The sequence below is a fragment of the Rosa chinensis genome, chromosome 5, assembly GCF_002994745.2.
Source record: "Rosa chinensis cultivar Old Blush chromosome 5, RchiOBHm-V2, whole genome shotgun sequence".
Taxonomy (NCBI): domain Eukaryota; kingdom Viridiplantae; phylum Streptophyta; class Magnoliopsida; order Rosales; family Rosaceae; genus Rosa; species Rosa chinensis.
In genome coordinates, this window is record NC_037092.1 from 56,805,732 (window position 1) to 56,819,409 (window position 13,678).

The 13,678-nt window shown below is 40.3% G+C and overlaps 2 protein-coding genes across 2 annotated transcripts; both read left to right on the forward strand.

Annotated features, from left to right (window-relative positions):
• On the forward strand, nucleotides 1-3,041 carry LOC112163712. Its single transcript, XM_024299991.1, has 4 exons — nucleotides 1-127; nucleotides 199-1,929; nucleotides 2,053-2,391; nucleotides 2,575-3,041. The coding sequence occupies exons 1-4, from the start codon at nucleotides 1-3 to the stop codon at nucleotides 3,039-3,041; spliced, it is 2,664 nt and encodes an 887-aa protein (XP_024155759.1).
• A 27-nt stretch (nucleotides 3,042-3,068) lies between these two features.
• LOC112163713 lies at nucleotides 3,069-4,562 on the forward strand. The gene is made up of 2 exons (XM_024299992.1): nucleotides 3,069-3,446; nucleotides 3,978-4,562. Exons 1-2 carry the CDS (start codon nucleotides 3,069-3,071, stop codon nucleotides 4,560-4,562), a joined length of 963 nt encoding a protein of 320 aa, XP_024155760.1.
• The last annotated feature ends 9,116 nt before the right edge of the window (nucleotides 4,563-13,678 follow it).

Consider the following 13,678-nt stretch of genomic DNA (forward strand, 5'->3'; position numbering starts at 1 on the left):
ATGGCTCGAAATCGCCGAGCACGTAGGGGAACTCCTCCGGTTGAGGATGATGAGCAGATACCTAGGAGGTTTGCGGATACTTTTGGGCAGTTCTTTCGGCAGATTGCTGCAACGCTCCCCGGGTCACGTACTGACTATACTTGGAGCGTGCTAGGAGGCATGGGGCTTAGACTTTTGCTTCTATTGCCTCACCTGTAGAGGCTCAGCAGTGGCTTGACAGGATGGAGAGAGTTTTCTCCCAGATGGACCTTCCAGAGGACAAGAAAGTGAATTTGGCAGTACAGTTCCTTGAGGATACCGCCTGGCATTGGTGGACTGGTGTTGTCAATGACCCTGTAAATGCTGGCCCGATGACATGGGATATGTTCAAGACCCATTTCTATGGACGGTACTTTAGTGATGCCCACCTTAATCGGATGAAGGACCAGTTCTTGAGTTTGGAGAAGAGAGATGATCAGTCAGTGTTGGAGTTTGAGCAGGAGTTTCTCTCCTTAGCTCACCATGTGCCGGATTTGGTTCGTACTGAGCAAAGTAAGATTCGTAGATTTGTCTTGGGTCTTGGAGGAAAGTTTAAGGATAAGATGTTAGGCACACTGTACCGTAGTTTAGCTGAGGCAGTATCTTATGCCATGGACATTGAGTCGGACTCACCTGCCGGATTTCACCCTAGGGATCCTGGTGGCCCTAGCCAGGGCCCATCTAAGAGGTCTACTTCCACATCTGGTTCTGGTTCTTCAGTTGGTAGTGGAAAGAGCAGTGGTTCTAGTTCGAGGTCCCGTACTAGATTCAGGGGACGTGTCAGGAGATTCTCTCGGGGTCAGTTTAGTGGACAACAGTCTGGGCAGCTTGAGAGGTCCAAGAGTTATCATGGTGGTTCGGGTGGGGCTTCGACTAGCCAGTCAGCTCAGTTTGGGCAGTATCAGACAGTGGGATGTTTTATGTGTGGTCAGCAGGACCACTTCAGGAGAGACTGCCCTCTTTTGACTCAGGGAGCTAGATCTACCCCCACTCAGACTGTTGGTCAGTCCTCTACTGGCGGGTCGACTAGCGGTGCCCGCACTAGCTCGGTAGGCCGAGCTAGTGCTCAGCAGGGCAGGGCTCAGCGAGGTCGTCCTGTGACACATGCCAGACTGCACGCCATGACCCAGCAGGAGGGCCGTGATTCACCAAAGGTTATCGTTGGTACGTTGTTTATTTTTAATCAACCTGCTTTAACCTTAATTGATCCTGGTGCGACGCACTCTTTTATGTCAAGTAGATTCGCATGTTTTGCAAATGTGCCGTCATCACTCCTTATAGGCGAGTGGTATGTTTCTTTACCTGCGGGAGAAGCACTTAAGATAGAATGGGTTTTTAATAATTGTGGGGTAATGGTTAATGGTTTTTGCCTGGAAGCCAACCTAATTCCTCTAGATCTTGTTGAGTTTGATGTAATTCTGGGGATGGACTTTCTGGAGACACATGGTGCATTGGTTGATTGTTTCCGTAAAGAAGTAGTGTTTCAAAGTCCAGGAAAACCGGAAATCACTTTCCGTGGTGAGCGGAACGTTCTCTCCTCTTGCCTGATTTCAGCCATTACAGCTGAAAAGCTTTTGAATAAAGGTTGTCAGGCTTACTTGGCACATATTGTGGATACAAAGAGGGAGGTGTTGAATATTGAGGATATTCCTATGGTCAGGAAGTTTCCGGATGTGTTTCCCGATGAACTACCTGGTTTGCCTCCAGAAAGAGAAATAGACTTTACCATTGAATTGCTCCCTGGTACTACACCTATATATCAGGCACCTTACAGAATGGCCCCAGCAGAATTAAAAGAGTTAAAGACCCAGTTACAAGAGTTGTTGGATAAAGGTTTCATTCGGCCAAGTGTGTCTCCTTGGGGTGCTCCGGTGCTTTTTGTTAAGAAGAAGGATGGCACCTTGAGGTTGTGTATTGATTATAGAAAATTGAATAAGGTCACAGTGAAGAACAAGTATCCATTACCACAAATTGATGATTTATTTGATCAATTGCGGGGTGCCAAAGTCTTTTCTAAGATTGATTTGAGGACAGGTTATCACCAGTTACGGATAAGAGAGTCCGACGTACCCAAGACTGCTTTCCGATCACGCTATGGTCACTACGAGTTTGTAGTGATGCCTTTTGGGTTAACCAATGCTCCTGCAGCTTTTATGGATCTCATGAATCGAGTATTCCGCCCATACTTGGACCATTTTGTGATTGTGTTTATTGATGACATTCTGGTTTACTCCAAGAGTGATGAGCTTCATATTAAGCATTTGAAGCTAGTACTTCGGACTTTGAGGGAGGCTAGTTTATATGCCAAGTTGAGTAAGTGTGAATTATGGCTTAACAGCATAGGATTCTTGGGTCATGTGGTGTCAGCTGAAGGTATTAGTGTGGATCCTCAAAAGGTGGAAGCGGTTTTGAATTGGGGAAGACCCACCACCGTGACAGAAATTCGTAGTTTCTTGGGTTTAGCCAGTTATTATCGGTGGTTCGTTCAGGATTTCTCTGGACTTGCGGCTCCCCTCACTAAATTGACCTAGAAGGGTGTTAAATTTGTTTGGTCAGAGGAGTGTGAACAAAGTTTCCAAGAACTCAAAGGACGTTTAACTAGTGCCCCAGTTCTGGCATTGCTTGATGATAGAGGGGAGTATGTGATTTACAGTGATGCCTCAAGACAAGGCTTAGGTTGTGTGTTGATGCAGCATGGAAATGTGATTGCCTATGCATCTAGGCAGCTGAAACCTCACGAAATGAACTACCCGACTCATGACCTTGAGCTTGTTGCTGTAGTACTTGCACTTAAATTATGGAGACACTATCTTTATGGGGCACGATGCCAGATTTTCACGGACCATAAAAGTCTCCAGTATCTACTTAACCAAAGGGACTTAAATTTGAGGCAAAGGAGGTGGTTAGAGTTGATTAAGGATTATGATTGCACTATTGAGTACCATCCAGGAAGGGCCAATGTGGTAGCTGATGCACTTAGCCGAAAGCCCTTTAGCTCTTTAGCCCATTTGAAGGCAGTTTGAGTTCCTTTACTATATGAATTGCGATCTATGGGGGTTAATTTGACGATTGAGAAAGAGTCTGGAGCATTGATAGCTAGCTTCCATGTGAGGCCGATTCTCATTGATAGAGTGCGGGAGGCACAAGATGAAGATGACTATCTGAGACAATTAAAAGAAGCAGTGAGTAATGGCACTAGAACGGACTTTACTCTCAGAAGAGATGGAGCCTTAATGTTTGGAAATAGAATATGTGCACCTAATCTTCGTGATATTAAACGCGAAATTTTGGAAGAGGCTTATAGTTCTGCTTATGTTATGCATCCTGGCGGGACAAAAATGTACCGAACTTTAAAACCATACTATTGGTGGCGAAATATGAAGAGAGAAATTGCAGCATATGTGAGTAGGTGCTTGGTGTGCCAACAGGTAAAAGAAGAAAGACAGAAACCTTCGGGATTGCTATAGCCGTTGCCTATTCCAGAGTGGAAGTGGGAGCACATCACCATGGATTTTGTTTCGGGTCTTCCATGAACTCTCAATGGTCATGATAGTATTTGGGTGATTGTGGATCGACTCACTAAGTCTGCTCATTTCTTACCTATCAACAAAACTTACGGAATGGACAAGCTAGTAGAACTTTATGTGAATGAAATCGTAAAACTTCATGGGCCACCTGTTTCTATTGTCTCTGATCGAGATCCTTGTTTTACTTCAAAATTTTGGAGGAGTCTACAGGAAGCTTTGGGTACTGGGCTGAGTTTTAGCACGACATTTCATCCACAGACTGATGGGCAATTAGAGAGAACTATCCAAACTTTGGAGGACATGTTGAGATCTTGTGTTATGCAATTCAAAGGAAGTTGGGATAGCCATTTGGCCTTGATTGAGTTCGCTTACAATAATAGTTATCATTCCAGTATTGACATGGCTCCTTACGAAGCTCTCTATGGAAGATAGTGCCGTACTCCATTGTGTTGGAATGAAGTAGGAGAAAGAAAGCTCATAGGCCCAGAGATAGTACGGATTACCACTGAAAAAGTTAAGTTGATCAAGGAGAAACTCAGGGCAGCTCAAAGTAGACAGAAGAGTTATGCGGATAACCGCAGGAAAGACTTGGAGTTTCAAAAAGGTGATTGGGTATTCTTGAAATTGTCCCCTTGGAAGGGCGTGGTAAGATTTGGAAAGCGGGGAAAGCTCAGTCCTCGATATATTGGACCTTTTATGATTAAAGAGCGAGTTGGCCCAGTTGCATACAAATTAATACTACCTTTAAGGTTGTCAAAAATTCATGATGTCTTCCACGTGTCCCTGCTCCGCAAGTATATTGCTGATCCTGCTCATGTCCTAGAAGAACAGCCTATTCGTTTGAAGGAGGATCTGACTTATGAGGAGAAACCGATCCAGATACTCGATAGAAGGGAGCAGGTCCTTAGAAACAAGACGATACCTTTAGTTAAGGTACTGTGGAGTAATCATTTGGTGGAAGAAGCTACTTGGGAACCGGAAGACCTAATGAGACGACAGTACCCCCATTTGTTCTGATAGGTATGTAAATTTCGAGGACGAAATTTTTTTTGGGGGGGGGGGGTGTGAATTGTTACGCCCCATCTTCGATTTATCCTTTATTTGTGTCGAAGTGAATTTCTTTATGTTTTACCGTCCTTGGTTTCAGTTTTTATCATTTAGGGGGTGCTAGAAGTTGACTTTTTATGGGTTAACAATTTGAGAAAATTTCCTTCATGAAAGTTGTAGAGGAAGTTAAACCGAGCGCGTGCATATGTGGTACGTAAAAATTGGAGTTCGTATGTGAAAGTTATGGCATAAAATGTGGAAGTTACTGTTCATGGTAATTAGTATAAATATGGAAGTTACTGTTGGTAGATTTCCATTTTCGGAAATTCTACCTAGCCCCCGGTAACTCTCTCTTCTTCTTCCCCGACCCTTCCTCCTCTTCGGCCCCGATTCTCTTCCTTCGATTTCTTCCCCCTCCGGCCGACCCACGACGAAATCTGGCTATCCCCAAGCTTGTCTCCTCCCCCTTGATGCATCTGTGGTGGTATTTTGTGGAGATTTGGCCGGAGGAGCTCGATTTTGAGCTGGGAAGGTAACTGTAGCAGTTTGCGATTTTTGTCGATTTCCAGCGATTCCGGCCATCTCCGGTCACCAAACTGGCGTCGAAGGCTCGGTTTTCGACGGAGATCATTTCCCCTAAGGTCTTGCATCCCAATTTGCTGTGTAGACGCCAAATCGACAACCTAGGGTTCTTGAGTTTTCTGGGTTATCTTCACCGGCCGAATTCGACTGTTTAAAGGTAAAATTGGAACTTGTTGTAGTTGAAAAAGAGGTTGGGTCTGTTGAGTAGGTGGTGCTGCCAAAATTTGGTGGCCATTGGTGGTGGTTGCCGGTGGCGCGTGGGCCCCACGCGCGGCCACTGTGGGTGGCGCGTAGAGCTGCGTTTTATTTACTGTTTTGGCTCCATAAATCCTTTATTGATTGTAGAATTTTATACATGAAGTTTGGTGGAAATTGGAGGAATTACGAATTGAGCATGAATTGTTAATTGTTGATTTACGTGAATTCGATCGCCGAATTTCTTTCGAATTCACTTTAGAATTTATATAGCGATGAATGAAAATTATTGGAGAATTACGGATGGATTCGATGTGAATTAAGGAGTTGGATTTTGAAGGGGGACGTTATGAATTTCAATTTCTAATTATCGTAAAGTTAATTTCCGTCCTGTAAATATATTTTTACGAGTGCTATTCGTATAGGACGAGAGGAGTCTTCGTACGAGGAAAATATTGAGCGACGTCAGGATTGACCATTGATACGCTAAAAGCAAGCGCATAATTTAACCCTGAAATGTCATCGTTAGTATATAGTAAATAGGGATCGTTCTATTCCGGGGATTGAGGGTACACCTGTAATTGCAAAAACAAATTAATAAAAGTGAAAAGTATTATTTACAAAAATAAAACAAAGAATAAAAATATACAAATGAACACAAAAAGGGGTTTTAGGATTATTAAATTAAAAACTAAAATAAATAAAATAAAGAAAATGTAAAAACATATATACAAGGGTGGAACGCAAGGAACAAAGATCAAAACCAATTCCATGTAATCAAATTCGATTCAAACCCTATAATTGTTCATCTAAGTCATGAGAAAGGAGTTGATCATGTGAAACATTCGAAAGCAAATGATTTCCCATATTTTACTTTTCAATGCTAATTAACCTAAGCGAAAGCACCTAGATCAATCCTATCAAACATGCATTCAAGCACTAGAAAGCTAGTTAATCATAACATGTTTAACGCATTACACATAGAGAAAGGCTATCAACTCAAGTGTACAACTTAGTTATGAAAAAGTCCACCTAATTGCAATCCTCTTCAATTAAATTCGACCTTTGTCCAAAGCCTTTACTACTTTTGATTCAAGTTACACAAAGCAAAAAGTTGATTCATGTTCTTAAACCTAGCACCAATTACATGCAAATCCTATAAGTGTCGACCCAAATAAGATAAACATATAAAAGTTTTCTGTAAAGCAAATTTAATCGAACAAACTCACATAAGCAACTTAGAATCTCAATTATAGAATTCGAAAACTTTATTTAAACATAGAAATTGGGCTTAAACTTTGCCCTAAACGTTATTGTTAACTAGAAACAAGTTCATACGAAATCAAACAAGGAAACCAAAAAGATTACAAGGAAATGGAACGAATTACACCGTGAGTGGAGATGGAGATGGAGAGCTAGATGGTTGGATCTTGAATCTTGGAAGCAAGCCTTCAAGGTGGATGATGGAGGATATGATCTTCACGGCTCATTCTTCTTCTTCCTCTCCTTGCTTGAAAACGCAGAGCTTTGCAACTAGAGAATGGAGAGAATTTTTCTGAATGAAGAGGTGTTGTGGTGTTGTTCTTCTCTTTGATGGTGTGTGTAAAACGTCTAGAGAGGAGGGTATATATAGGGGAAGGCAAGGCTTCATGAATTTAATTTCCAAGGAATTTTCTGGTTGCACCACACAGCTCCAACCAATGAATTAATGCCACGTTAGCTCTGCCATGTCATTCAACCAATCAGGAAGCTCCAAAATCAATCCCTAATATATTGTTGCTGATTTTCCCAAGATTAATTCTGATTTTTCTCTTAATTTTCGGCCAAATATCTAGGCATGAACCTAGACAATGTATCTGGATGCATTTTGGACCTTTCTTCCCTTAAATCTCTCCATGGCTTTATCCTTAATGTCCTCCCCTTGATTTTCTCTTGATTCCCACATTAAAATTGCAGATTTTATTCTCTAATTTCAGCCAACATATCTTGAGGGAATTAAGGAACGAATCTGGACTTGTTTTGAGCCTTTTCTTGTTGCACAATCCCTTGAAACTCTCCCTTGATTTTCTCAACGTAATCTCCTTGATTTCCACATTATCTCCATCATTTGCCACGCAAAAATCAGATTTAATCTCCCATAATATCTTCAAGCCATGTAGTCTCCTAATGCCTTTAGGTTTCCTAGCCTCATCAGGATTCCTGCGTTGACTAGGATTCCTAGTTAGACCAGGAAAACTCCATTTCTTCATTTCAGCTCATTTCCTTGTCATTTATTCCAATGTACCTAGAAAATAGAAACTTTTATTAAAATTACTAAAAATAGAAACTTTCTAAAGATGGAAACTTTCCTAATCAAGACGGATTTATTTAAGGAAATAACTAAGTAAATATGAGGAAATAACAGTTAAAACGTCGCATTAAAATGCTCCTATCAACCATATACTGTGAGTGGACTTTTTGTTTCAAAGAATGATGCATGCATTTATTTATTTGTTTCCGGGATGATAATTTGTTTATCGTATTACTTTCTCGAGCATATGGTTATTTTCGGAAATGGTTTTGGATATTTGATCATTTGAAGATTTTATGGCGTGCCGGGTCACGTCATTAGAATATGCTTATTTTATCTTATTTATTTTTGAATGTGAGTTTATCTTGGCGTGTGGGACACGTCATGGGAATTCTTTTGCAAGAGACGGGGAAGCCTTATGTATTTATGATTTTACTGTGGTTTTTGGATTTTCTTTTGCCATACTTTGGGTGACTTATCATGCTAGCATTGATACGTCTGCCTTTGTGGCGAGGTGATGGGATCACCGAAGCCCTCCGCCTTTGTGGCGCTGGTTACTGTCTCTGTGACAGTAATTCTGAAGCCCAGTATCCTATCGCTACACTTAGTGGCATAAGGGTATATTACGGGAGTACTTTAGCCTGAGAGGCTATCACCCAAGCCTGGGAGGCTCACTTGTATGGCTATCGTCTTTCCCTACTCACTTTACTATTTTGACTAGCGGGGCTAGTCCGATTTCCGTTTAACCAGCGGGGCTGGTCTCGTTTTGTTGAGTATCGGAGTTTCAATCTTTTCTTTCAGTTGTTTGTGACTAGCGGGGCTAGTCGGTTTTTCTTGTACAGAACTTCTCTTGTTTTGTTTTCCTTAAAACATTGCATGCATCAGGAGTTTATAGAGAAATAAATGGGGAAAGTATAAAATTCCTTTTGTTTAAAATTGTTTATTTTTGGTCCACTCACGCTAACGTGTTTTTCAATACTTTTCCCCTGGCCCCTTCGGTTTCAAATGCCCAGTTTACAGTGTTGCTGATCGGTGTTCAGGAGTGAGCCATAGTGACCGCATCCGCTTCCGTCATAATATTTTGTAGGTTACCTGTTAGCCTACTGTACTCTATGTTAATTTACGTTCCTAGAATTGCTCTGATTACTATGGGATTTGTGACCCAGACTTGTAAGGAATTATATTTGAGGTCCACGACCTAACTTTGGTGAATTGTAGTATCTTTAATCTTGGAGTTTCTTAGATTTGAAATATTTGATACACTATTATTATTTTTGAGTTTGAGTTGGTGGAATTATGGGAGCAGGGTGGCTCCAGGAGTATGTGGTTGGATTATTAGAAGTGAAATTTGTTTTCCACAGGTTTTTGGGTTGTCCATTTTTAAGGGAGGTTATGCCGAAATTTTTGGTAAACCTTCTTTAAAAGTGGGTCCCGCAAGGCCACTTCAGATTTCAGGGTGGAATTCGGGGCGGGCCTTGTCATAGCAAACACACAATGATGTTGGGATGTATCCACGAGCAATAACAGACTGAATTTGCATAGCTTTTCCAACAAGAGCAACACCACTTAACTAGAAATAAGAGTGCAACAAGATAAGTGTACACTAGTGAAGTTATTCCGACAACCACAAGGTAAAATAGAGGATGAGCGAGTATTATATACCGCTTATGGTGTAGAGTGGACATATCTCAAGATGGGGTGTGTACTATTTGTGGAAACCGGAAAGGCAAAGCTCACATACGAAACACATTTAAGCACATAAACTTTATTCCCCCTTATAACACCGTGTGGGCATGATTTTGAATTTTTCTTTTGGTCTTTCACACAAAGTAACATTTTTGCTCAAGAAAACTACAACCCATGTAATGAGTATTATGCTAGCAACTCCCAAGTCAGATGACTTTAGGGTACTAGATGTAACAAGGACATCCCAAAGAGCACATCTACTCGAGTCAATAGTTTCACAATCCACCGGGGTGACCAAACCATTCCCGTTTCTTCTCAATCCTCATATTGTTGGTCACAACCGAGGCCTGTTTACTTTGGGAATAGCCTGGCCATGCTCCATAAACCAACTTTTTTTTTTTTGGTGATATCGAGGCGCAATCATCATGTGTGATTTCATACATGAGCAATGAGAACAAGCTAACCATCAAGGAAGACGTACCACCACTTAGAGTATGTGTGCATGTGAGTGTTCAAGATTGTAGAGAATATGTTGTTCAAGCTTACAATTACAAAGTGACGCAAGTTCAAAACGTGCTAGGCACCTTATTGCACACAGATTTAAAGAAAAGAGTATGGCCCTTGTCAATCTAAGTTCAAAATAAGCTGTCAGACACTTGGGGATACAAGCCATGACTTCAATCCTGAAGTTTCAGAAACTGAAAGTAACAATGCAGAAACGAAAAGAAAGTGCACCTATGCTACCATGAAGACATACAAAATGAATGCATGCTGATAGAGGGAAATTAAGTGAGAGTTTCAGAACTTAGAACACCAATGACACTTCTAAGTGATTCAAATCGTGCATTATCCAATGGTTTGGTGAATAAATCTGCTAATTGATACTCAGTGGGAACAAATGCAAGTTCAAGTATGTCTTTCTCAACTAAGTCTCGGATAAAGTGATATCTCATGTCAATATGCTTAGTGCAAGAGTGCTGCACTGGATTTTTGGAGGTATTGATAGCACTTGAGTTATCACAAAATATGGTCAACTTACCTTGGGAAATTTTGTAGTCACGAAGCATTTGCTTCATCCATAACATCTGAGTACAACAGCTACCTGTAGCCACATACTCTGCTTCAGTGGTGGAAAGAGATATGCAATTTTGCTTCTTGCTGTGCCAGGCCACCATATTGTTTCCCACAAAGAAACAACTTCCAGATGTACTTTTCTGATCTTTCAAGTTTCCTCCCCAATCTGCATATGAATAACTTGCAATTTCAACGTTAGTATTAAAGGTAAAGTAGACGCCACAATTCATTGTACCTGAGACATAACGTATAATCCTTTTCACTGCCTCCAGATGAGATTCCTTCGGATTTGCCTGAAAACAAGCACAAACTCCAACACAATAGGATATGTCAGGCCTATTAGCAGTGAGATAAAGAAGACTGCCAATTATACTCCTATAGAGAGTTTGATCAACAGACTTACCTGTGAGATCCTCACTAAGTTTGGTACTTGTACTCATTGGATTAGTGACAATTGTTGCAGATTCAAGGCCAAACTTTTTCACAAGATTCTCAGCATATTTAGTTTGTGACAAAAACATACCTGCTTTCAGTTGACGAACTTGTAGACCCAGAAATTAATTTAGCTCCCCACACATGCTCATCTCAAATTCACTTTCCACAATATTAGTAAATTCTTTAACATAAATATCAGAGGTAGAGCCAAATATGATATCATCAACATAAACCTGAGCAATCATGACATGGTTTTTTATCCCTTTTTACAAACAAGGTTTTATCTACTGAACCTCTATGATATCCTTTACTCACTAGGTAGGTAGATAAACGCTCATACCAGGCTCTTGGAGCCTGTTTCAAACCATACAAAGCCTTTTTAAGTCTATACACATGATCAGGTTTACAAGGGTCTATGAATCCCTGAGGGTGTTCAACATGAACTTCCTCTTGCAAGATACCATTTAAAAAGACACTTTTTACATCCATTTGGTACAACTTAAACTTAAGATGACAAGCAATAGCAAGAAGAAGTCGAACAGATTCAAGCCTTGCAACTGGGGCAAAGGTTTCATCAAAATCAAGTCCTTCAACCTGTGTGTACCCTTGAGCAACAAGCCTAGCTTTATTCCTAGTAACATTACCATGCTCATCACTTTTATTTTGAAAAATCCATTTGGTACCAATAACATTGAATTCATTAGGCCTAGGAATAAGATACCACACATCATTTCTTATAAACTGATTCAATTCATCATGCATGGCGTTTATCCAATCATCATCATTCAAAGCCTCTTCAACATTCTTGGGTTCAATAAGTGAGACAAAACCACAATTGGAAATTATGTTTATGTTCACTTCATTTTCAGTCAGAAAACAAACAAGAGCAGAATCAATACTAACCTAGGATGTAGCTTGTCTACGCGTTTGAATTCTCCCATGTAAGTCCCCAATAAACATCCTGAATGGAGTGATCTTTCTAAACTTGTTTGAACCCTGTTCTCTAAACTGGTGGAGTATCAAAAATAGGATCATTTGAGGAATCATCCATTTCTTCATTCAGTTCCACATTCACTTGGCTTCCTGAGGGTTGATCCTCATCTAGATTAACTTGAACAGTACTCACAACACAATCATCAATAGATACATTAAAGGATTCCATTACAGACATGATTTGCTTGTTGTACACCCTGTATGCTCGACTATCCAAAGAATATCCAAGAAATATGCCTTTATCACTCCTAGCATCAAATTTACCAAGATATTCTCTATCTCTATAAATATAGCAAGGAGAGCCAAAAACACGAAGATGATTTACATTGGGTTTCTTACCTTTCCATAGCTCATATGGAGTTTTGTTAGTACCTGATCTCAAGAATGCACGGTTTACAGTATAGCAAGCAGTGCTAATTGCTTCGGCCTAAAAGTTTGGAGTAAGTCCAGCTGAGTGTAGCATCACTCTTCCCATGTCTAGCAATACCCTGTTCTTTCTCTCAACTACACCATTCTATTGTGGGGTAATTGGAGCTGAAAACTCATGTGAAATTCCATGCTCAAGGAAAAAACCAGCAAACAAAGCATTCTTAAATTCAGTTCCATTATCAGTCCTAACTCTAACAATGCATAAGTTTGTGGAATGTTTTTCATTTGTTATTCTTTTGCACAATCCCTTAAAGCTTTCAAATGTATCACTCTTCTCTCTAAGGAAATTTACCCAAGTAAAACGTGAGAAGTCATCAACTACAACCAAAATGTATTTCTTACCACCCATGCTTTCGGTTTGTGAGGGTCCAACAAGGTCCGTATGCATAAGTTCCAATGGATGAGTTGTAGTGGATGAATTGATTGCTCCATGTGAGGCACGAGTTTGCTTACCTGCCTTGCAACCGTCACACATCTTGTCTGGCTTACCACTCAGAGAAGGCATATCTCTTACACTTTCCTTGTGTGAAAGTTTCACCAGGTCTTGAAAATTTACATGCCCCAGACGTCTATGCCAGAGTTCAAGAACATCATCTGATGTCTTGGCTTTCAAACATGTCTGCACTTCAACAGATTTATTAGCATGTACATGATAACAATTATCTTTAGAACACAAACCACCCATAATATTTTTGCCATTGTTATCAGTAACAATACATCTTGTTTTATTGAAATTTACATCCTCATAATCATCAGCCAATTGACTAACACTTATGAGATTTGCATGAAGTCGTTCAACAAACAAGACATTTTGGAGATTAGGAATACCTGGAGTTAGGGGTCATCATGGGCCGGGCTAGGGCCGGCCCTACCCTAAATTTTAGGGCTTAGGGTCGGGCCGGGCCGGGCCTAGTCAAAGTCAACAAAATTTAGGGCCGGGTAGGGTCGGGCCAGGGCTTAAATATGATAACCCTTACCCGCCCGAAAAGCCCGATCCGTTAGGGCCGAAAGGGCTGGGTCGGGCCGGCCCTCAAATATGGCCAAATAGGGCTGAAATGGGCCAAAAAGGGCCTTATTTTGTTTAACAAAAAAAAAAACATTATTTTTTTCTTCTCAAAATATGGCTTAATGGTATATATTGGTGATAAAAGACTCATTATTTTTTATTGAACATATTTTATATTAATGTAATACTTGTAACTTATAACATTTATTAATCTTACTTAAGGTGGTTATATTCAATTAACTATCTATATAAATCTCCCAATATTAATTGTTGTCTAACAAAGAAAATAGAAATTAAAGAAAACAAAACTTATGAAATCAATTACAAAGAAAGAGATAAATTGCATATTATAGAAAAAGAGAAACGTAATTAAAAAATAGAAAAAAATATATGGCT